This window comes from Elaeis guineensis, chromosome 11 (genome assembly GCF_000442705.2).
Source record: "Elaeis guineensis isolate ETL-2024a chromosome 11, EG11, whole genome shotgun sequence".
Classification (NCBI taxonomy): Eukaryota; Viridiplantae; Streptophyta; class Magnoliopsida; order Arecales; family Arecaceae; genus Elaeis; species Elaeis guineensis.
The window spans coordinates 2994395-3020781 of record NC_026003.2 but is presented as its reverse complement, the minus strand read 5'-3'; the positions used below and the strand labels follow the sequence as shown (position 1 = coordinate 3020781).

General features: G+C 36.8%; 1 protein-coding gene across 1 annotated transcript in view; it reads right to left on the bottom strand.

Moving 5' to 3' along the window:
- Positions 1–16072: 16072 nt before the first annotated feature.
- LOC105053724 (serine carboxypeptidase-like 35) overlaps positions 16073–26387 on the bottom strand; it is a 30004-nt gene continuing 19689 nt past the window's right edge. The window contains exons 7-8 of the mRNA XM_010934984.4: positions 16727–16819; positions 16073–16606 (exon numbers count right to left, since the gene is read on the bottom strand). Of these exons, the coding sequence (XP_010933286.2) occupies positions 16324–16606; positions 16727–16819 (376 nt within the window). The 3' untranslated portion in view covers positions 16073–16323. The remainder of the gene's footprint in view (positions 16607–16726; positions 16820–26387) is intronic.

Below are 26387 nucleotides of genomic sequence, written 5' to 3'. Positions count from 1 at the left end.
CTTTACATAATTTATTCTTCAACTTCTCAAATTTTATTTCATATTTAATTCTAATAGTCTTTTGTGGTCGCCAACGTACTCTATTTCATATGCTTTGTTAACTATAAAACCATTAATATAGCATAAGGTCGTGACTGTTTCTCCCATATTTCATGACATATATAATAAATTGAGTAAGTTAAGCATGCTTAGAATAAAATCACCATGCATACATTAAATAAATCCACTACTACAAAACTTAACAAAATCAAAATAAAATCACCATGCATATTATAACTTAATTTTTTTATCAAGGACTTGCAAGTTCAACCATTTTTGTTAGCAAGCTTTTCAACCACTTATTTTCTATAAATGAAGGGAAGAACTGATTCATTAATAAAAAAAAGTTGGTTGAGTCTGGTAGTAGTGCAAATAAGGTTACTTATAAATCTTTTGCTTATTGATTTTGTTATTTATAACTTAGACCTGAATCGATTTGGACCCGAAGTGGATCCAAACCTAACCAAACCCAAAACAACTAGGATTAACCTGACCCAACCTATTGTATACATAATAAATAATTAACATTTTTTAATGTAGATTGCTCATATATTATATGCCTTTATAACTTGAACCTTTTAGTTTATACTTTAATGTATTATCATAATTAATGGAGAGCTTTGACCTTGCCATCACTCAATGTTGAGAACAAGGATGAAACTTTGACATTTGAATTATAAGCAATATTAATTGCATGTGACCATGGACTACTGGTAACACTTTTGAGATACAGTGAGCTTTTCTTGAAACACATGACCACCATGAAGACAAGCCAACCAAGAACTTAATAAAGTTCAACAATATATCATCAAGCACTATCAAACTAGTTTTGTTAATGTATCGATGTTCCTGAAAGAATCTTTCAGCTTCTCACAGGAAAAATATCATGATATGCCTAACTTTCCTAGAGTAAAAGGCACACATTCTAAAACGGTATACAATTTGTCACTTTAATAAAATTGCTGAGAAATTTTTAGCATTAAGCAACAAATTAACGCTTAAAATAACTATATGACTCACATTAGCAACGGATGTAAAAAGCAATAGACCTTAAGATATTAAGAAAGACGACCTATATGGAATCAAATAATAATTTATATGGTATTGCAGAACTAAAGCTAGAAAATTGACAGGAAATCTAACATTATCCTTAGTAGTTCTAGGCACATGTGATGCACATGAAAGGATTATGTGGCCGTGCAAGAAATAATTAATGAAAATCAATGTATTACTCCAACATATGTTAATACAACACAAATGATCAAATTTTCTACATATGTTTATTCAATAAAATTTAACCCAATTAATTCAATTTACATAGCACAACTTGATCAAATTTAACCATATTTTTAGAAATAAATATTACAAAATAATAATTTAAAAAAATTGACTTATGATAGAGAACAAGAAAGTCAAATGGAGAGGTGGAGAAAAGGCTGGTCAAAGAGAGGAACACCATGGATCGGGAACACGGTGGGGTCAAATGCATGGGGGCCAAACAAAAAAAATGAGGTCAAATGGGTGCCGAATGGGGAGCATGGATAGGAGCTTAATGAGGCCGAATGGGAGCGGAGGGTGAAGATTCGACAACCAAGGAGCAGATTGGGCTGGATGGGGGCTAGAGGGCACCGATTGGAAAAGAAGGGGGTCAGATGTAGAGAAGGAGGTCAAAGAGAGGGGGAACAAGGGGGGACCGTGGTTTGGAAAAAGGCAGAATATAAATCATGGCTTCAAGCCACCATTTCAATAAGATCGCATCTTCAAGCCATGATCTCATTGAAATCGTAGCTTGAAATCCTGATTTCACAACATGGCCATTTCGAAGCGCAATGTGGAGGTTGTCTGTCCAGTATGGAGGTGAAATTATGGGTTCAGCCAATAATTTTACTATTGGACAGCAATCCAAAAAATAAATTAGCGATGGAGTTATTTTTGAAAATAAATTAAAAAATAATATTTTTAAAAAAATCCTTGCTTGTCAGTGTTCAATTAAAAAAGTTAGCATTTTTCTTCTTATGATGTTTGATGAATGCTTAATTTAAGTCACTAGAGATATTAAATATTATGGTAATTAATATTATTTTATTGATTTTGATACTCTTTAATCTATTTTGCAAGCAATTGAGAGTTTGGTTTATACGATTCAAATTAGATTCAAATCGGATCAGATTTAAGTGAACCAAGCAACCAGCTCCTATTTCAGTGTGAATGCGACTTAAAGATCAAAGGTCAAGAAGCAACCTCTTCAATCAAGGGCCCAGATTAGAAGATAAATGAAATCAAATATGAACATGACTTAAATCTCAAAGACTCAGATTAAAAGATCACTCTTCATGAAGATCCAAGGGTCTTATTCATGCTCTCACCTCTCTTTTCATAAAATCCTAGCCTTCCCACTCTATAAATAGAACCTCAAGGCCTCTATCTTCTCGAATGAAGCCAACACCAAATTTTTCTCCAAGTTGCTGCCCTCATCTCTCCTTCTTTCTTCTTCATAAGTCTAGAGGAGGTCCTAACCCTAGCACACCTTTCTTAGTTTCTTGCAATCTATTATTTTTTTTTATATTTTTAAAATAATCAACTAAGATCCCTGCAGATACGATCTCGATTCATCCTATCTACATAGTAGTAAGTAGGATTAATTTTGGTATGCTACGATACGCATCAAATTTTGGCACCATTATTGGAGATCTTGACGTGATTGTTTAAAAAAAAATTTTAAAAAAATTATAAAATAATAAAAAAATATTTTACTATTTTTTAGATTTTTATTTCTTACTTTAGATTACTTGACTGCCTTATATGCTTTACTACTTTATATTTTTAGTTGATTATTTCCTTCTCTTATACTCTTGCTTTTCATACTTTACTTTGTTGATTAGTAATTTATCTTTTATTATTAGTTAATTTACTTTAATTACTTAATTATCTTTTATTTATTTTTTTTAAAAATTTTTGTCTCATATTGCTTTTCATATATGGTAGATTTACTACTCTCTAGCTAGATTACTTTATTTACATGCCTAAAAATTTTTTTGCTTTCTATAGTCTAGTGATTTACTACATTCTATAGCTTAGAATAATTTACTGCTTTATATAATTAGTAATTTCTTATTTTTTTAAGTAGATTAGACTCCTTATCTTTTATTTAGATTACATAGTTATCTTATATTTTTAACTGTAAGATTATCTTATTTGCATAGTTAAGAAGTTATCTTATTTATTATTGCCCATTATTTCTAGTGATTTACTGCTTTCCATAACTTAGAATAATTTATTTTTTTAAAAGTAGATTTAATTTGTTGCTTTATTTGTAAGTTACCTACTTGTCTTTTAATCTTAGCATTATTTACTTTCTATTTAGTTAGATTCACTAGATCTTCTAATACCTAATTAACATAATTTAAAATTTATCTTTTATTCTTTTTTGCTTAAAGATAACATAATATAAAAAGAATACAAAGACACCACATAACACTTGACTAATATAAATAAATTAATTAAATCTTAAAAGCTACTTAATATATTTGGATATTTTTTTTTTTGTATTGCATATTTTTATAAAACACTTTAAGGACATTTAACCCAATTAAATAAGATAAAATGGAGATTTGATCATCCTTTCTTGGCCCACAAATCATAATCTGTATTTGTACTGATCTAAGCCTCTAACTTAAAATTAATTAGACGTTAGCTCTTAAGGACTCTCGAGCTTAATAGGAAAAGAACCCTATGAGTTGGATCAGGTTAAGGGTGGTCATTTAATTGGTGTCTAGAAAAGTGATTCAGAAATTACATCCCAAAGAAATATGGTTCATTAATTGATTCTGTTCGCTGATCTGAATAACTTAGTTGATGTCTAAGGAAAGCAACATGGGACCCCCACTAACCTTACACTTATCTGACCAATTGAGTGGCTAGCCTTTTACTTAGAGTGCTCGAAAGTGACTTTGGCAGTTAGGAGCTGTCTAGACCTAGATTAATCTAAGATAGAGTTAATTTAATTACATCACTTATTTAAAAAATAAAAAAATTAAAAATAATCTTCGCATCTATTGTCTCTAGGTCTAGGACTCTCTTAGGTTCTCATCTTTAGAACTTCTCTCTTTTTCCTCTTCTCTTCTTCTTTTCTCTTCCTTTTTCTTAAAAAAATAATCAGAAGGAGATTGTTCTCATCTAGATCTCTTGAAATCAATCAGAATAATCTGATAAATTAAATCTGTACTAAAATATAGATTTCTATAGTAGAGAGGATGAGCTGTCTCATAAATTAGATCGTCTACCAGCTATTAGACACTCTTTCTTACATCTTTTTTTTTTCTGCACAATAAGTTGAATGCCCAACCATGCACCAATTTTCTGAGTTTAGGTATGAGCAAGTTTATCAAGATCAACCTAAATAGCCTACGAACCAAAAAATAACCTATTCTTTAACGACCACAATCCAGATTGGAGGGTTCAACCAAATTTTTTTTAGAACTCACACTCAGTGGGTACCCCGACAAACAAGATCTACATTTATAGAAGCATCCTATTATACTTGTTCTATTTACAATATTAACTTTTCCAACTATCTATAGCCCATCATTTGAAGAGAAGGTTCTGCAAGCATTAGATTGGATTGAAAGCACCAATCAGCTCCTTCACTCCTCTATGCAATCATTAGCTGAACTAAAAATTTAAGTCGATCAATAAGTACTTATAATCAGTAGGAAGGAGGAAGGAGAGATGCTTAATCAGTCTGAGAGTAATCCAGAGGAACAATACCCGACTAAAATTTTAATATCCTTGTAATCTTTTCTGAACAATCAATTATGACTCTTGAAAATGAAATGATCCTAGAACAACCCTGCACAACCAAAATGACTAATACAAATAATTTGACTAAAAAGAAATATCTCAAAAAAATTCAAATGGTGGGACGAATCAATTCCATCATCCTACTTACCTATGGTCCCATTTTCAAGTGTCCTAGAACATAAAAAGGAGGACAAATTGATGAAATGAAATTAATTAAGACTTTCCAAGGATCATAAATAAATAACATAATAGAAAAATTACACCCCTAATTCTCTCCCAGGATTCTTTAGATCCTTGTTTAGCTCACTTCGGGGTAGATGATTTTTATGTCGATGGGTATATCTCAAAAATAAATATCTAATTGATACGTCCTATCCTAAAATCATCCTATTTTGGATCGAAAAATATGAGCCATCACTAACCCCCTAATAGCTCTCTTGTTAAAATCACTATCTGCTCTACAACTGAAGCCATTTTCTGACGCACCTACGACACCCTTTTAGTGATCCCTAATCAGGAAGCCCAACTTGTAGGTATTCTAAAAGCACATAAAAAAGCTGTTATGTGGGATATGTCTGAAATGAGGGACAATGATATTGAGATTTTTATGATTGATTTATCTATTTTTGATACTATTTCGAGGACTGTCTCCAAAATCTTTCTATGGTGTTAAAATGATGTATAGAGATAGATTTAGTGTTAATTTGAAAAAAATATCATGTTATAGATTGGGAGGAGATGATACTAAAATATATCATATCCGAGACAGGGATTAGAACAGATCAAGTTATAACTGAAGAAACTCTTAAACTACTAATTCTAATCTCGGTTCAACAAACAAATACCTTCCTGGTCATCAAAAAAATTATGAAAATATTATTAGTACCTAGAATTGCGTGCTTGCCCAATACATTCTATTGGTCTGGGCTAATCATTGTAGAACACTCTACCGATGTTTTTCTGCAATGATGACAAAGCCTCCTGATTGGCCTTGTCCTTTTGACTCTTTGAGGGACGTATCCAAGTTACTTATAGGTGAGACTCTCTCATAGTGTCTGACTGAAGATGTTAAACTTACGCTTGTTTGAAGACAACCCAGTTTATATTTTTTTTATTTTTTTATTTATTTTTATTTTAAAAAATTTTTGAGAAAGATAATTAACCAAGTTGAATCTCTATAGTGGAGTGGATGAGTGATGCTACTAGCTAAAGTTGGGATGAGAGCCACGTTCACATTAGCTGAAATCAAGAACACACCACACCAAACAATAAAGGATCTCTCAACAATGAATGTACATATTAAACTCAGATGGTTTTTTTTCTTGTTATATTTTATTATGATTCTCTTCTTCCATTGGGGATAATAAAATTAAGTTGGGGGAAAGAATAACTAATTTAATTAAGTCCTCGAGTATGGTCAAAATAATTAGTTTTGTGTATCTGAATTTTATCTCGATTTGAAGTTAACTAGGCACCCTAATCAATGAGTGATTAACAGTTTAGATAATTTTAAAGATATCAAGGAAGAAATTATTAAGAACACCCAATAAATGGAGGATTTAGATCAAAATAAATTTTGAAGTAATTTTAAAACCCTCTTCTTGTCTATCTAGATAAAGAATCAGCTTCATGGGGGTATGGGTGTAAATGTCAAAGTATGCAAAATTCTACCTTAATAAAATAGCTTTTTAGCTTTCTCACTTAGTAACCATGCCTCTTCATCTAAGTAAATGTTGTTGTTCGCATCAAAAGGTGAGAATGTGAAGAAACCTCTTATATAGTCAGTTTTAACTTATAATTTTTTTGACTCGAGTCAGTAAGCCTGAGGGATATTTTATATCTAATACCCTAAAACTAACTGTTTGGGAGTCGTTGGCCTAAAGCTCACTACAAGAGTCAATTAGAAAGCTTAAGGGTTAGGACATTGCACCGACTGTATATAAAAATATTTTTTCAAAAAAAAAAAGAAAGAAAAAAGAGAAGAGAGAGAATAAAGGGAATAAACTGTAAAAAACTCTACACCAAATCTACAGTAAGTTAGAGGACTTAAAGAGTAGAGTGAAAAATTGATGAAAGAAGATCTCTAAAAATTTCTATGACTAATACTCAACCACTAATTGGGTTGAATTGATAATCAATGAAGTATCTATTTAATAGTCTAGCAGATATCAGCTACCGTTAGAAATACCTAGGATAACTTTCGATTCAAGGATAATTTGGTGCATAATACTAATGTATCTATTTTACTAGAGGACGAGTAAAGTTCAAGCTAGGGGGTATGATGAACACTTAATTTAAGTCACTAGAGATATTAAATATTATGATAATTGATATTATTTTATTAAATTTTGATGCTCTCTAACCTATTTTGCAGGTAATTGAGAGTTTGGATTCATACAATTCAAATTGGACTCAAATCGGATCAGATTTGAGTGAATCAGGCAACCAGCTCCTATTTCAGTGTGAACACGACTTAAAGATCAAAGGTCAAGAAGCAACCTCTTCAATCAAGGACCCAATTAGAAGATAAATGAAACCAAGTATGAACATGACTTAAATCTCAAAGGCTCAGATTAAAAGATCACTCTTTATGAAGATCCAAGGGTCCTGATTCATGCTCCCACCTCTTTTTTCATGAAACCCTAGCTTCCCCACTCTATAAATAGAACCTCAAGGCCCCCATCTTCTTGAATGAGGCCAACACCTAAGTCTAGGGGAGATGCTAACCCTAGCATACTTTTCATCAAATCTAGGAGAGGTCCTAATCCTAGTGCCACTATCTTTCTCTTTACATATCCTCTTCCATCTACCTTTCTTCCTTGGAGTTCTTATACCAAGCCTTCCAGCCATCCTACCACTGTCTGTATGGAGGAAGATGAAAGGATTTAAGAAAGCACAACACCATCAGATGCAGTTAGAAGATCAACTTAGTTTAGTTGTTTTGTATCATAATTTTATTTCTTTTTCTTTATGTATGCTTCTTTATTTGATTAATGAAAAATAATTTTATTGTAATTTCTATGCTTCTTTCTTAGTTACTTGCAATATATATTTTTTTTTTATATTTTCAAACAATCAATTAAGATCCCTACGAATACAATGTCGACTCACCCTATCTACATAGTAGTGAGTAAGATTAATTTTGGTGTGCTACGACATACATCAATATTCTTGTTCCAATGCTCCTTGGGTGCTTTAAGATATCAAATAGATGCAAGTGAAAAACCACACTAAAGAAACCAGTTCACATCCTGCATTAACAGCAATGTAATGAGCCACAATTTCAATAAGATCGCATCTTCAAGCCATGATCTCATTAAAATCATAGCTCGAAACCATGATTTCGTAACATGGCCATTTCAAGGCACATCGTGGAGGTCGTCTGTCCCGTGTGGAAGGTGAAATCATGGGTTCAACTCATGATTTCATTGTTGGACGGCAATCTAGAAAATAAGTTAGCGATGGAGGTATTTTGAAAATAAATTAAAAAATAATATTTTAAAAAAAAATCTTTTGCCTATTAGTGTTCAATTAAAAAAGTTAGCACTTTTCTTTTCATGATGTTCTTGTTCCAATGCTCCTAGGGTGTTTTAAGGCATCAAATAGATGCAAGTAAAAAACCATACCAAAGAAACCAATTCATGTCCTGCGTTACCAGCAATGTAATGAACCCACGATTTCACTGTTGGATGGCAATCCAGAAAATAAGTTAGCGATTGAGGTATTTTTGAAAATAAATAAGAAATATTTTTTTTAAAAAAAAATTCTTGCCTATCAGTGTTCAATTAAAAAAATTAGCAATTTTCTTTTCATGATGTTCTTGTTCTAATGCTCCTAAGGTGCTTTAAGGTATCAAATAATTGCAAGTGAAAAATCACACTAAAGAAACCGGTTCACGTCCTGCATTAAAAGCAATGTAAGATTGCCCGTTTGGTTCACACAGGATAAGTCCATAATGCACAAGGACTATTAGCTTCTGCTTTATCATATTCATGACATAATTGCACTGTAAACATAATTGCACTGTAAACTATTTCCTCATTAGGGGAATTGGACTGTGACATTTGACATCTCCAAAGGAATTATGTTGCTTTTAGTGAGTAAAGTAGTATCAAAAAGATGGGCTGAAGGTTCGTGTAGATTTTCACTGTCCCTTCTAAAATCTTGCGTGATTTGAGCACCTCCCCAGTTAGTGGATCAGATAGCAACTCTTGCTAATTAGAGTTTACGAGTGGGTGTAGATATACACTACAAAAAATTTGATTATTAACGACAGCTAACTATCATCATTAATAGTGGCTTTCCATTGCTAATTGATGGTTGAAAAAATTTTGATCACTAATTACCACTATTAGCGATAAAATTTTTAATCGTCAGTAATAAGAATATTAGCGATGGTATTAGCAACGGCTAAATTCGTTATCATTTATTTTTTTATTTTTAAATAATTTTTTTAAAAAAAATTAAAATCAATTAGCAATGGCTTCTTTGTTGCTAATTTTATCGCTAATAATTATTGGCAATGGCAGAAACTGTCGCTTTAACCGTTGGTAATAGTTAATTTTAATTTTTTTAATAATTTATAATAATATTTTATTATTAGTGATGGCTAAAATCATCGCTAATTCCATCGGTAATAGTTAATTTTATTTTTTTTAAAAAATTGTAATAATATTTTTTTAAAATCTGTTTTAATTAATCATAATCAATTATGGTTTCTAACACTGTTATAATTAAAATCCAAAAATAATATGATAATCACAAATAAAAATTAATTATGTTATATTAAAAATATAAATTATATAATTTTACAAGCAGCATCAAAAAAAATATAATACATAAAATAAAAAAAATCAGTCCAAATCCTCCTCATCGTCCTCTTCCTCGTCCTCCTGCATCTCTCCAGCAGCTAGTGGATGAGAGGTGGATGTTCCAGCATCCTGAAATAAAGAAAAATAAAATATTATTAATAAGTTTCGATACGAAATATATTTTTCAATACGAAGACATATCTTTCGATACACTCTAATTTTCAAACAATTATTCCTACACATTCATTCGATGATACGGAATTATAGACACCTCTGGTCCATCAATTAGATGGTTAGATTGAATTTTTAGTCTCTAAATTTTTTTCTGGACTCAAACCTAAATATGTGAAGCTTCCAAATATGAAAACTTAAAATAAGTTAAAGAATTTACTAATAGAATTACTTGATGTAATGGTTAGGACAATGAGCCCAACTGGTCGTATAGCTGTAGATCCCGAAGAATCTCCACGACTGTATCGTGGATGGGATCCAACAAGCTCTGAGGTCGCTGGCTTAGAAGCCTCTGCATACCTCCTCCACATGCACATCGCTCCAAGTTTGAGATGTCAAGGTCTGTGAGTACGTCAAAGAGTATCAAGTCGCTGGAGGGTCCTAGCTGTGGTCGAATCCTATGACCCAACTTCTACTCATCCCTTGAGTGACTCTGAGCCATCCCTGAAGATCAAGAAGAGACTGAGTGGATGGGTCATCATCGTGCCGCGTAACGATGTACTCCGCATAATCCGTCTATATAGTTCAGAAATATATTAGTTCTAATATACATATCAGATCCTGTAATAATTTAATAAATACAGTTTGAAATTCTTCTACGATCTATCACGACCTAGAATCTAAATAATCACCAGCCCTCCTAGACTGGTGTGTGGCCTCCTACAACTGCAGTTGGCCTGATCGATGATCCAGCTGCCGTGTCTATAATAAGTAAATAATAAAATTAAATTAATTAAAACATACATATAAGAGTTTTTATAGTTCTAGTGAAGAGTTTTGTATAAATTTCTTACAAATCTGTTGGCCACAACATGTGTATCGATGGAGCCGTCCGTATGTCTGATCGGATCTTGCTAGATGGTCTGATTCTGTCGGGCCCTCTATCATCTATTGGCATACTCCTGCTGCTCCATTGATCGCAGAGGGTCTCCCATACGTCCGTCCGCATTCAGTGATCCCTGTAGGACTTCCAGTTCGATGGTGATTGAAAATCAGAATGCTTGATGGGGACTGTCGTAGGTGTGTAGCCCATCTCAAATCTACATGTGGCCACTTGCTCGAAGATCGGACGATTAGTCCCCTCATCCTGAGGAGATAAGAATTAGTAGTACCCCTGCAAGTAGAAGCAAGCGTGTATTAATAAAAAATATAAATCTATCATGAATTATTAAATTAAATACTTTTGACTTATCAGAAACATCTCTCAGGCCACATCATGAGCCTCTAACGACCAACTGGAGAACTCATTTGCCGGTCCCGACATCAATCATTGGATGATCCTGCTAATCACATGAGGCACGGAGCTCTTTGTAAATATGCTGCAAAATTAATTTTGAACAATAAATGTTAGACTCTATAATAGTTAAATTTTAAATATATTTTATAAAGATATAGTACTTATGAGCAGCTTTAAATATGCATGAGCTCTCTATCCTCCAATCGAGTTGGAGGTGCCGCAAGTCGGGCAGGTCCTCTACCACACCGCTGACTCAAGAGCTAGATGCTACTCCTTGTGTGGGGCCATTGGTGACCCAATGTCGTCCGAATCTGAAAGTATCAAGACATCATAAAGAATATTATATTAGATAATAAAAAATAAAATAATATAAAAAATATCTAAAGTATCAGAGTTTACTGCATGGTATGGGTGCCACAGAACCATGTGAGCTAGCTACATGAGAGCTCTTTCTTCAGCTATGATGGCTCTGCTCGAAAGATATGGTGTATAATCTCTAAACATAAAAAAAATTATGTAAGATTTAAAATAATATATTTTATTGATCAATAATCCAAATGGTCTATAACTAAGTTAATTAAAATTGAAAAACTATTGTAGTTGATATGCCTCAAGCCTAAACCGATACGGAGGGATATATTTTAATATACTACTTTGATTCTCGAATAGATTATTTTGACAAGTTCTATTCGATGATACGGAGTTATAGATACCTCCGGCCCATCTATTGGATGGTTAAATTGAATTTTGATCTCTTTGTACCCATCTTCGAAAGCTCAAGTTTGTTATAAGTCAAGGTTTGAGATCAAAACTATGATTAAATATATGGAAAGAATTTAATAAAAACTATGAAAATATATATCTTACTATGAAGTAACAACTAATTAGGTGATAGCGTTTCTTCATTTAATCAACATGGACAAGTATAAGAGTTTACTAATAGAATTATCTAATGTGATGGTTGGGACAACAAGTCCAACTGGTCACACAGCTGCGGGTCTTAAAAAATCTCCACGATCGTATCACGGATGGCATTCCAGAAGCTCTGAGGTCGCTGACTCAGAAGCCACTGCACGATCTCCTCCACATGTGTATCACTCTAAGTCTGGACGTCGAGGCCTGTAAGGACGTCGAAGAGTATCAAACCATCGGAGGGTTGAAGCTGTGGCCGAATCCTATGGCCGAATCTTTTACCTGGGTATAGACTAAAAGTAGTTCAAGGCCCATTAATATTTTGGTGAAAAAGACTGCTAATCTTATGGCATGCTGGTAGTGTGATAATTCTAAAATTATAATTAATCATGGCATAATTGAGGTAAGTATGTACTGTTAGTAACAAAATTATCAAACATTCAGTCTTAAGTAAAAATAATAGTAGATTCATATCAAATAAAAAAATTATAAAATTTTACTAATCATGTAAAATAAATTTTAAATAATTATCTTTAATAAAAAATTTTAATTTTGTATCATGTCCAGGTTTAATTCTTTTTTCTTTTCTTCGACCTCTTTTCTTTCTAATTATAGAACCTATTACCAAGACAAGTAATATTAACCAGACAATTAGGCATTATTCATAAGTAAAAGTTAGCAAACAAAATAAAATTTTAAGACAAATATTACCATGACTGCTTACATCAACTAAAGGCTCAGATTGTGGTGGCTTTCAATCATAGCTTCATTACTAGGTATGACACTTAAATCAAATTAGGAGATCAAGGTATATTTTGTTAAAAAATTTTAAATCCAGAAGACATGTAGTGTTTTAGATTCTTATACAAGACCATATAAGCAATGATGCAAATTTGGGTTGTAACCAGAAAGGTTGCATTGAAGCCGTATAAATATTATGATTTTACGTTCTCATTCCCTAGGAACATTAGCATCAAACAGTATGACCTTCAAAATTTAACATATAAAAAATTAGCATAAGTAAGAATAGCTTTTTCATCGAATTTAGAAAGATAATATCTAAGAATGAATAGGGATATCTTAATTTTATACCACGTTCATAAAAGCATACCAACATATTATCATGTACTGCTGGATGAAAATTATTTTTCTGCTAATACATTACAGAACTAACAATCTTGCATAACATCTGATCTCTCTAATAAAGGATCGACATCGATTGGCGGGTCTAGGGATAAGTCTGCCACAAATCAAGGATAACATTAAAAAAGTTATATATGGGTGGTAATGTAAGATTTAATTATACAATTACGGATGGCAATACAAGATTTAAAATAACATATTTTGTTGGCCAATAACCCAATGGTCTATAACTAAGTTAATTGAAACTGAAAAAGCATTGTAATTGATATGCCTTGAGCCTAAACCGGCACGGAAGGATATATTTTAATATACTACTTCGATTCTCGAATGGATTATTCTTACATATTTCATTCGATGATACGGAGCTATAGATACCTCTGACTCATCTATTGGATGGTTAGATTGAATTTTGACCCTCTTGTACCCATCCCTTCTGCTCATGTCTAAAATTTAAAAATAATTTTTAAATTAGAGAACAATAAAGTAAACAAGAGAAAGAAGAAAAGAAAAAGGCTCAGATCTGCCATTGAAAAATAAGATATTGCAAGTTCCTCAGCACCTTTAACCATGAGGAGGCTGCAAGCGGCTGTCTGCGATTAAACAGACCATCCAAGCTTGCCCTACAACTACAATAACAAGAACAGAAATGCATCACCCCCAACGATCTCTCTCTAGACTCTTTAAGCGCATCTCACACAGACAGTCATCATAATCTTCCTGTGCCCCTAACCGCCTCCCTGAGCCCCCTACCCCTACCCAAGCCAAAATTAGGAGTAAAAATTTTTTAGAAAAATAAAATACAAATCTAAAAACAACATTAAATCAGAGAATAATAAAGTAAACAAGGGAAAGAGGAAAGAAGAAGGCTTAGATCTGCATTGAAAAATAAGATATAGCAGAAATTACCCATCGATTACTCGACGGTCCATCCAACTATAATCCGGAGCTGGATGTCTTAGACACAAGCTGGAACTTGAGGCCGGAGCGCGGAGGGCACGTCCCAACCTCGTGTTTGCAATGCTGCCCGACATCTTCCCTCGGTCTAAGCGCTCTACATACCGAGACCCAGATCACATACTTCTAATTAATTAATTAAATACCTAACTAATTAATTAAATTAATATTTAGTTTATTAATTTTTTAATATCTAATTATACTAAATTAACATAATTTAAATAAAAATTAACTTTTATTGACAGCATTAGCTATGGCTAATGCTGTCAATATACTCACATCAGAAAGCGGGCTGCCGCATAGGGACTGAGGCGCGGGTTGCCACGTAGGGACTGAGGCGCAGGCTGGTGGGCAGGGACTGAGGTGTAAGGGGATGGCTCGGGGATGCGGCCGTGGAGATGAGAGCACAGGGATGGGGCCATAGGAAGGCAGCATGGGTCGAGGCCGCAGGGTCGGGCCAACGGAGCAGGGGCCGCAGAGTCGGGACATCAGCTTGGGGATGCACTTACGGAGACAAGGGCATGAGGATGGAACTGCGAGGTCGGGCCAATGGGCTCGGGGCAGTGGAGAGGGGTTGCAAGGTCGGGCCGGTGGGATCAGGCGGCCGCAGGTGTGGTCGAAGCGTGAGCTCGGTGCCGCGGGACGTCAGAGTGACAGGCTCGAGGCCGTGGGATGCCAGAGGGACGAGGCGGAGAGGAAAAAAAGGGGGTGGGGGTTTGGGGTTGGTTTGGGTGCCGAAGGGATGGGCATAGGGCCACAGGATGCCGGAGGGATGAGGCAGGGAGGGAGGAAAGGGGGGTGGGGAAAGGATCGAGAGGGGGATTGGGGTTGGTTTGGACGTCAGAGGGACGAGCTCGAGGCCATGGGATGTCGGAGGAATGGGACGGAGAGGGAGGAAAGGGGTTTTGGGGGGGAGGGGGGTGGTTTGGGCACTGGTGAGAGGATATCGTGGGAAGGGGTCGCGAGAAGGGGATGGGAACAGGCGCAAGCGAAAAATTATTTTTTCCCATCGAGTGGACTATTAGCGATGGCAAAATAGCCGTCACTAATACTGTCGGCAAAGTTATCTATGACATTCATTTTCGTCGCTGAAAATAGAATGCCGTCGTTAATATTTTAATCAGAAAAAATATTTTTTTTAATTTTTTAAATATTTTTTTTAAATTATTAGCGACGATAAAAGTATCATTGCTAATAGCCATCGGTAATAAATTAATTTAATTATAATTATAAATTAATTTTTTTTAAAAAATTAAATTTATTAGAGATGGCAAATGCCATCTCTAATAGTCATAACTCTGTCGCTAATATTATTAGCGATGGCTCTTATTAGTGATGGCTCTCGTCGTCTCTAATAATCATTAGCGATGGAAAGTTCCATCGTAAAAAATAAATTTTTTTATTTACTAAAATTATTAGTAACGATGGGATGAGTATTAGCGACGGCAGATGCCCTCGCTAATAATCTCAGTAGAATATAATTTTTTTTAATTTTTTTGAATATGATATAATTTTAAAATTTAAAATCTACCTTCATATTCATTATCTAAATAATTATCATTAATTATTTAAATAATTAATAATAATTATTTAAATAATTATCATTATTATTAAAGCAACTATATTTCTTAACTTTTTAATTACTACAATAATTTACCTTCATTAATTCTCTCTTGGAAGTTAAAACCATTACTAAACCTCAAACTAGTATTGCTAGATATTGATAATGAGGCATCCAAAAGGAAAACTCTTATTAAGTTGGAGTTTCTATTATTTTATTATGCATAATAAAAATTCTAACATCCTTCAAAATCCAAATTAAAGTGACCCATTGGCCATACAAAACTTTAAGCATATCTGGATTAAGAATGTAACATAAAAAAAAAAAAGCGACTTATTTTATAAGAAAAACTTCTTAGGACCAAATTCATGCTGATAGTTTTTCAGATTTATATTATATTTAGAATCTGGAGTAATTGGCATGCGCATTTGCGACTGCATCACAACTAATTTAACACAAAAACAAAAAAAAACAAAAACAAAAAAAAACAAAGGTTAAAGAGTTTCCTTGCCCTTCCCCTTCTATATTGAAAGAATAAATGCCATTTGTAAAGCAATACACATTCCCGAGTTCCAAGAAGGCTTGGCGATACAGACTAGGACACAGGACTGCTTGGTCCTGTCAATAAAAGCTAGCTAGGGAAACCGCGAGGAAGGCAGGCGTCGGCTCCGGAGGAAATGGGAGAGGAGGGAGAGGGAACGGTCAGGGGCGAAGAGGGGGACCTGGTGCCCCGCCCCTCTCACGGTGGCCAGCGTCAGCCCCTCCTCGTACTCCACCACCCACCCAGCCACCTGCTCCTTGTGGTACCACGCCCGCCACCCTCCCCACTTCGTTCCCTTCTCCTTCTTCTCGTGGAGTCCCATCGCGTTGATGCTGTACCTCGTCGACGTCACCGGGACTCTCCCGTCCGTGTCCCCGCTGTGATCATCGATCGTGCAGAAAACCATGCAAGTTGGTGAGTTAAAGAGTTTTGGAATCGAGCTTCGCTTTCGTTCCATCTGGAGAAATTATATATTGATGTTAACTAATTCGTTGTACCTGTAGACCCAGACCCGGAGGCCCGCATTCATGAACTTCTTGAGGATTGGGAGTACGGTGGATGGGGAGTCATTCCACTTTTGTATGACGTCGCTGCGCACCACCGCATCAACAGGCAAGCATTCATCACCTTCGTGTTAGCCCTCCAATTTTGTTTCGATAAATAGAACTAGGAGCATATTGCTTTCTTCTAGAAATAATAATGAGGATGGAGGAGATGACTTAATTGTATTATAGATCAAAATATTGAATTGATATTGGATAATCATCCAGTGCTTTATATTATTTTTGTGTGTGTATATATATATATATATATTATATATATATATATATGTACAGATTATATATATATATATATATATATATACACACACACACATACGTCTAAATATTTTCATCTTGATTTAATATTTTTTTATTGAGATCTAAAAAATGATGGTAGCAATCCAAGATGGGAGCGCATTATCTTTCGGGATTAATTCAAAAGACCTCAGATCTTGAGCTCGTAGCCAACTATCCTACTTCCCACGACAAAATAGCATACATAAATGCTGGTAATAACAAATCCAAGCAAGCTTGTGACCATTACTTGAGCACTCAATGCTCCAATTAAGTAGCAGGATTCAAAATTTAAGGAAAATGGAGAATCTGCCAAATAGTAATTATAAATTTTGAACAAATCTGATAAATAAACATAAAGAAATAAATATGATTAGTCCATTCAAAAACTACCACCAATGGGACCCAACATCTAGGCACACGACATGAACCCTCCTCTCCTCCCTCCCAACCACCGCCCCCCCCCCCCCCCCACCCCCGCGGCCCGAGCTTTGAGTACTTGGGAGATAAACCTACTTCTTGTTTGGATGGATTATTTACAGAATGAGTTGAAATAATTAAAATCTTACATCTAGAACAATATGTACATATGTACGTGGATGTGTGTTGGACCACATATTTTATACCAACTCTTGAAATAAGAGTTAATAATTTAAAATTATTGATAAACTATTCAAATTTTAAGATCCAAACAGTTGGACATGATCTATACTACAAAAAATATCTAATGTTGGGATAAATCAATCGGCCCCCGACTCAAGTCAATCAACCTCGACTTCGCTTCAAGAAAGAGTGACCGATCGAACATACAACTCCGACTATTCTTCAGCTGACTGGACAAATCACACCGATATTCGGCTACTACCAATCAACAGCAGACAATTTGGATAACCTCTGACTTAAGACCGTCGGCATATCAGAACTACTAGCTAATGGTTCGCTTGGACCTTCTACCGATATATCAATACTACCGATATATAGTCGGCTAATCTGCTCAACATACTAAAATCACTATGAACGATTATCGACTACATGTCATCGCAATTAGTAAAATTAACAACCACTAACTCCACAATTATGATCCGATAATTTAGTACCATAAAAAATGGGACCACGTGCTCGACGGTTACATCAGAATCATCTATAAAATGAAGGTAAGTGAACAGCACCGGTAAGACACCTTTGAACCAGAGCTCTGCTACTTTCGACATTCAGAAATTTACTATTCACCAATTTTCTCTCTGACTTAAGCATCGAAGGATCCCTGCTGGACACAACTCCGATCTGTGAGGACGTTGTTTTGCAGATGCTCATCACCGACGACAGATGATAGGGAGTTGGCTGCAATAGATTGGCACGCCAGATAGGAGGCATTGCAAATCTGCAGTCGATCATGCCGAAAATCAGAGCCCAACTTTCAACCGATTTGATGAGGCACTCTTTCAGTTGGAATGATCTTCCTCCCCCATCTCCGTAGCAGAGATTAGTTCCTCGCATTTCATGATCACCACGGATGTCCAGATCGTATACTTATACAACAGATGAATATTTTGACAGAGGTGGTCAAAAGCCTCCAACAGCAGCAACCAGCAGCAATAGCCGCTGGCGGTACAACCGATGGCACAGTCAGTATCTTCCAGACAGCCATCGTCCTCCACGACGATCATCTTCTTCCTCCTCAGAATGACCATCTCGATACTCTATCGAGACGGATGATCACATTCTCGGTACTCTCACCGTGCCACCCACCACTCGTGACGTTCCCCCTCTCCTTCCCATCTCCACAGTGTTAGGAAGGAGAAACGGCTGCGGATGCTTTCTGCTTCTCCTTCAAGCTCGTCGGGAGGTTCCACTCTCGAGATCTCCCGACAACGCAGTTAGACAACTATGAACGCAAGTTCAGGAGATTGATCGCCAACTTGTCTGACTTCAAGTGGAAGGTCGGAAGTCCTCTGGTGATTACGACTTCCACACTGCCCAGCCTTTCTCTCAGCACATCTTGGACGAGTCGATCCCATCTCAGTTCAAGATGCCACAGGTGGAGGCATATGACAGTTTCACCGACTCAATCGATCACTTAAGAGCTATAAAGCTCTCATGATGATCTAGGGGGCAACCGACGTCCTCTTATGCATCGGCTTCCGGTAACTCTTCGAAAAGCTACTTGGACTTGGTATTTCGGGCTTCAGTCGAAAAGCATCGATTCCTTCAAGCAGCTCAAATATTCTTTCGTGGTCCATTTCAGTACTAATCGAAGGTCTTCTCGAACATCCGACAGTCTCTTCTCAATCAAATAAGGAGAGACTGAGACATTAAGAGACTTTGTGGCCTGTTTCAACACGGCTACACTTGAGGTCAAAGACCTCAATAAGGACATGGCTATATCGGCCATGAAAAGGATCTGAGGGGATCCAGATTCTCCTACGCTTTGGACAAAACTCTCCTCGGACCTATACTGAACTTCTCGAACGCATACAAGTACATCTACGTGGATGAGGCTACTTCTGACCGACGTCAGACAGAAGGTAAAGGTCAGAAGAAGAAATAGAAGAAGAGTGGAGCTCCAACTGAATCAAGTCGGCCACCTTCCAATAAGCGAGCTTCACCCCAACGACGGAGTCTGAAGCCAAGCTACGGCAGGTATGACTCCTATATTTCTACTCTTCGTGCGCAGATTCTCATGGAGATCAAGGGAGCAGAGTACCTATGGCACCCCCCATCGATGAAGGTGCCCTCGAGGAACCATGATCGGAGGAAGCACTTTCAATTTCATCGTGATCATGGTCATGATACGAACAATACATCCAGCTCAGGAATGAGATAGAGGTCCTGATCTGACGAGACTACCTCAGAAGTACTAAAGGATCGACCAACTTAACCTCCTGTGACCGATGATCTCAGCTGCAAACTGAGGCCATTAATAATCAACCGAATGCAGGAGTGATCAATATGATCTCTGAGTGATCAAACTAGGGGGCAACTTTCGAAGAAGAGTCGATGAAGAGACGATGACTCAATGATGTAATAACTTTTTCGGAAGAAGACGTTTGAGGAATTCAAATTTTCATGATGATGCTATTATTTTTTGACAACAATAATAAATTATGATGTAAAAAGAATCCTTATAGATAATGAAGTTCGATTGATATTCTTTTTTACTTGATTTTTTTTCAAATACGACTACTGTTGATCGACTCAGAAGAGTCTCGACACCATTAATCGGTTTCACTGGGGAAGCTGTTATTGTGGAAGAAAAATTTTCTCCCCTTAATCGCGGAACTGAACCACTGTAAAGCACTGTTCTTGTGATATTCATGGTTGTTCGGATTTCTCGACCTATAATACTATACTTGGATGACCTAGCCTTAACATATTAGAGCATTGATCTCGACATATCATCTACTAGTTCGATTCTTGACAAGGAGTGGAGTGGAAAAATACGTGGAGACCAATAGTTAGCTGATGCTGCTTCTTAGTCTCCATAAAAATAATAAACCTGAAGACTCTCTGTCCGTCGACAAATTGAACCAAAGAGAGAATCAGGAGAGGGGTGAACCAGCTGAACAATTGATTTCCATCCTATTAAAAGAAGAAGATCTCAAGAAGACGGTCCAAATTGGATCGCAGCTGTCTGATCTAAAACGACAGCAACTAATAAATTTACTAAGAGTAAATACCAATATTTTTGTTTGATCGGCCACCGACATATCGGGCATCCCTCCGGATGTAAAACTCACTAACTCAACATTAATCCGAATGTCAAGTGGTGAGATAGAAAAACGATCTTTTATCTCCGAAAGATAGAAGGTCATTGACGAAGAGGTCGATAAGCTCTTCGCAGCAGGCTTCATCAAGAAGCTACTTATCCCGATTGGCTTGCCAACGTAGTGATGGTGAGAAAGCCAATAGAAAATGGAGAATCTGCATCGACTATACAGATTTGAATGAAGCTTGTCCAAAGGACAGCTTTTCATTACCAAATATTGACCAATTGGTTGATGCGACTTCAGACCATCGACTTTTAAGCTTCATGGACACCTTTGCTGGATATAATCAAATTCAGATGGTGCCTGAAGAGGAGTACACAGCCTTCATAATCGATAAAGGCATATACTGTTATAAATGATACCTTTCGGTCTGAAAAATATCGAGCCACTTACCAATGGCTTGTCAATAAGATCTTCAAGACAGATCGGGGAAATATGAAAGTATATATGGATGACATGCTGGTGAAAAGTCTTCAAACTTCAGAGTATATTTGGGACTGGAAGAAGCCTTCACATACTTCGACGATATCAGATGAAGTTGAATCCGACTAAGTGTGCATTTGGAGTGACCTCTAAAAATTTTTTGGATTTCTTGTGTCGCAACGAGGAATCGAGGCTAATCCAAAAGATAAAGGCCATCATCGATATGAAGATCGAGCTCTAAGAAAGAGATATAGCAACTCAATAGAAGAATCGTCGACTTAGCTGATTCATTTCTAGGTCGATGAAAGATGCTTGCCATTCTTCAAGACTTTGCGGCAGACGAAGGACTTCTCATGGTCGGATGAATACGACAGTCCTTCAAAGACTTGAAAAAGTACCTAACCTCTCCACCTCTACTCACAAAACCAAAGGTCGGAGAAATATTGGATCTCTATTTAGCGACTTCATCTGAAGCGGTCAGTTCGGTGCTCATCCAAGAAGATGAAAAATAAATCCAAAGATCGATCTACTACACTAGCAAGGTGCTTCATAATGCGAAGTGAGGTATTCAAGGATGAAAAAATATCTACGCTCTGATTATATCATCACAACGGCTTCGTCATACTTCAAGCACATCCAATTGTGGTCTTGATAGATCAGCCATTGAAGGCAATCTTGCATTGACTTGATACATCGGGTTGAATGGCAAAGTGGACAGTAAAGCTTAGCGAATTCGACATACAATACTGTCTACGATCGTCAATGAAGGTGCAAGTTCTGACCGACTTTATCGTCGAATGTCAGTACCAGACAATAAATCAGAAGATAAACAATAAAGCAGACCATGACTCTCGAACCCGACCTAACATCGGCTTGGGTGCTGCATATCGACGAAGCATTTAATGCACAAGGGAGTGGAGCTGGTCTCATTCTTACAAATTTCGAAGAGATGATTATCGAATAAGCCCTTCAGTTCAACTTCAAAGCATTGAATAATGAAGCCGAATATGAAGCGCTCTTAGCTGGCTTGAAAATTACCAAGGAACTTGACATCGACAGTCTGAAGTTTTCACTGACTCGCAATTAATTGCTGGACAGTCAAGGATAAATTTGAGGCCGAGATCCTATCATGATGAAGTATCTTCAGAAAGTGAAGGATCTTATATCAACCATGAAGTATTTTGAAATCTTTCACATCCCAAGAATCAAAATGCTCGGGCCGACACACTCTCCCGACTTGCAACTACTTCCTTCAACTTGTTGGGTCGAATATTCGTTGAATGTCTCAAACAACCAAGATCGATAAAGTCGATGAAATGTTACAACTCACTATTAAACTAAGTTGAATAGATCTGATCGTCTAGTACCTGATTGATGGGACTCTCCTACAGATTTCTCAGAAGCCAAACGACTCCGATGAATGGCCTCCCAATATATTATGATGAATTGTCATCTCTACAAAAGATCATTCTCTCTTCTCTTACTAAAGTATTTGAACCAACAGATGCCGACTATGCACTCTGAGAAGTTCACAAAGAGATTTGTAAAATTACTTGGGGGCAAATCACTAGCCTATAAAGTCCTGCGATAAGGATACTATTGGCCCACCATGAAAAAAAATACAGCTGAGCTTGTTCAAAGGTGTGAACCATGCTAAAGTATGCAAACATACAATACTAACCGGCTAGCCAGCTAAAATCGATTATTGCATCATGGCCCTTCACACAGTGAGAAATTGACATACTTGATCCTTTCCCTCCAGTATCTAATCAGAAAAAATTCATAGTGGTTGCTATCGATTACTTCACCAAATGGTTGAAGCTGAATCTCTGACACAAATTACTGAAAGTAAGATGGAAGACTTCATTTAGAAATTAGTCATATGCAGATTCGGTTTGCTACACACCATCATCACTGAAAATGATCGACAACTCGATAATCAGAACTTTAAAGAGTTATGTGTGAAATTTTATATTACGCACACTCACATCAGTCAGCCATCCACAATCAAATGGAGAGGTAGAGATAACCAATCGAATGATTCTACATGGACTCAAACCCGACTGAATGAAGCTAAAGACTTTTGGATAGAAGAACTATATCCGATCTTATGGACATACCGAACAACTCCTCGCATACCGATGGAAGAATCGCCATTTAATTTGACTTACGAACAGAAGCAATGATCCCGCTAGAGATCAGATTGCCATCAACGAGGGTCAAGCAATACATGAGCCAAGCAACTCCGAATGTCGGAGGCCGACTTAGATCTACTTTCAGAAGCCCGACAACAAGCTTAAGTTTGGATGGCTGCATATCGGCAAAGGATAGTCCGATACTATAATACAAGAGTCAAACCGAAGATCTTCCGATCAAAAAATTTGATCCTAAGAAAAGTAGAAATCTCAAACTCTTTAAATCAAGAAAAATTATCTTCGAATTAGAAAGGGTCTTACAGAATAGCCGAAACACTCAGACCGGGTGCATATCGGCTAAAAATACTTGAAGGGTCGGTTATTCTCTGAACATGAAATGCCGATAATTTAAAGATGTATCATCAATAAAATTGCCCATGTATACATTATTCAGAATAAAATATAAAATTTCAAAATCATAAGTCTCGATCAATTACAGAATGATTTTAAATCGATAAGTGAATAGTCGATTTCTATCAACCATCGATCGTATACCGGCTTTCACTGTAAAAGCTGAACTACTGACTATACTTCAACACAAAATTTACCTCAATTTTCTATTGTAAAAACCGACATTAATCATGCTGGCTTTCACTGTAAAAGCAATAATACCGATTATGTCTCGGTATTAAATATACTTCAATTTTTCATTGTAAAAGTCAATCATAGTCGAAAGACTATCATACCGATTTAGTTCTAACTAAGTGAAATATTATGCCAATATGATCAAGATCGGATTGAAATTATACCGACTGACTATAGTCAGTCGAAGGATATTCAGCTTGCCATCGATTATCAAACAACTTGACATACAAATCCGACTAAACGTCGGACCCAGGATATTCAACTTATTATAGTTTATCCTAATTCTTAAAGTATGTCAAAAAAATTATGCAACTAACGGATGATTCTACAAGACCTACCGAATGTTCGGTTCTCCGATTGATGTTCGGTAGCTAAATAACTATGCATTGTAGATAAGTAAAATCAGACAAGCAAAATGAAGTCTTGACTTAGAAATTTTTTTCATTCATTACAAAGAAGAGATTACAAAATTAGACCGATGTCTGATTACGAGTATTTGATTACAAAAGGAAGAAAAATAAAAATACAACGATCATCAGTCACCACCTTTATCTTTTTGCTCTGGAGTAGCTTCAGAGACTTGGACAACCTCTGTGTTGTTGGCGTTCTTCCTTCGGTCAGCATTGCATTTTCTTCATCAGCCCCATCTTCCGACTTTGGAGGGATGATGCTACTCAAGTCGAGATTCGGATATAATTTTTTGATCGCATCTCGACCGTCTTCATACCCAACGCAGTAGGAGGTGAACCCACCTTCGAGGATCTCTTTCTTGAATTTTTTTGAATTTTTGAAATCCTGATTGCCCAACTCAATGCCTCCCTCACCGACTCCATTTCCACCTTCGCCAACTCAGCATCAGCTCATGCGGAAGATGACTTCTTTTTGGCCAATGCCAACCTTTTCAAGCTGGCCCAATGTAATCTACGTTCGGCTTCGAGTTCAGCAATACATCCATCTCGTTCTCATCGAAGCTGGTGGATGGAGTGTTTCTTGCTCTTGACCCGCAACTCAAGAGCTGAAATATTTTGGCAAGCCGACTCAAGCTTAGCTCCAGAAGATTTCAAGTCATCAGTCAATCGAGAGACTTCCTGCTGAAGCTTGACCTCCCGTTTAGCTGTCGACTTAAGTTGCTCAAGGACAGCCATCTTCTTAGCATTGACGGCCGCCATCTTATTCGTCTATATTCGACGGAAGTCGTCGAACTTCATATAGTCGGCTTTCAGGTCAAATATATCGTGGACCAACTGCAGACAGAAGATGAGTCGAATCAGATTAAAAAAAAAATAAAAACAGCTTACCCCAAGTATCATTGGGTAGAAGGACGAGAATATCTCAGCCACCATCCAGTTTCTTCGACTCTCCCGGTTGGTCGGGAGAAGAGCAGCTTGAATGAGCCGCTTAGCCAATATCGGATTGGCTAGAGCCTACTCATCCCCAAGCACTCTAAGGTTGAAGTGGACTGTGTGGCCCTCCGACGTTGCATCATCCGTTGAAGTCATCGGAGCCTTTCCTCGATCTTCTGTCGGTGGTCCCACATTCGAAAGTGAGGGAAAGCTTGAACTGACTACACCAAAGAAACTCCTATTGAAGGACCAATCGGTGCAGCTGCAGATTGCTCAGGTTCGACTGCAGCCTCCACCTCAGTCCGAACTTCCTCGGTTGGTGGAGCTACCGACGTTACTGCGGTAATTCCTTCTCCAAACGGTGCAATGGGAAGCACTGTCGGAGCTGACAGTGCCAGGATCATCTCAGGAACCAATGCAGATGGCACATCGGGTTCCTCAGCCAGTGTTGAAGTAGCAGCTGGAGCTTGCGTTGAAGCAGCATCTCGACTCTTCTAATTGGATGGTCAGGAAGGACCAGCTTCGGATGTTGTCCTCTTCCTCGCAGTGTGTTGATGAATATCGATGCTTGATACTTGCACCCTTGGATGCAATCAGAATGAAAGTCAGTACAATCCAAAAACAAACAAAAGAAAATAAAGTGGGAAGTAACTGACTATAATATACCTAAGTTAGTGACCGAACTGAGGCTGGCATCATAGAGAGCTTGTTCAGTCATAAGCTTACTTTATGGTGGGACCGTCATATCCTTCAGCTGATGAAAGTCCTCTCAATCGCTGACCTCCTTCCGGCTGTTATCGTTGGGATTGGTTCTTGGATCGCCCCGACGATAAGAAAAGCCCCAAGGAAGAGAGGAAGAAGCAAAAAAAATAGATTCTTCCATCCATGAATAGACGATGGAAGATCAGTAATGCAAGAAAGATCTTTTCGGAGGTTGAAAAATCACCAACCCTTGGCCTTTGGATGAGATCAGAGGACAAAAAAAGTATGAAAAGAAAAGATCGAGGTT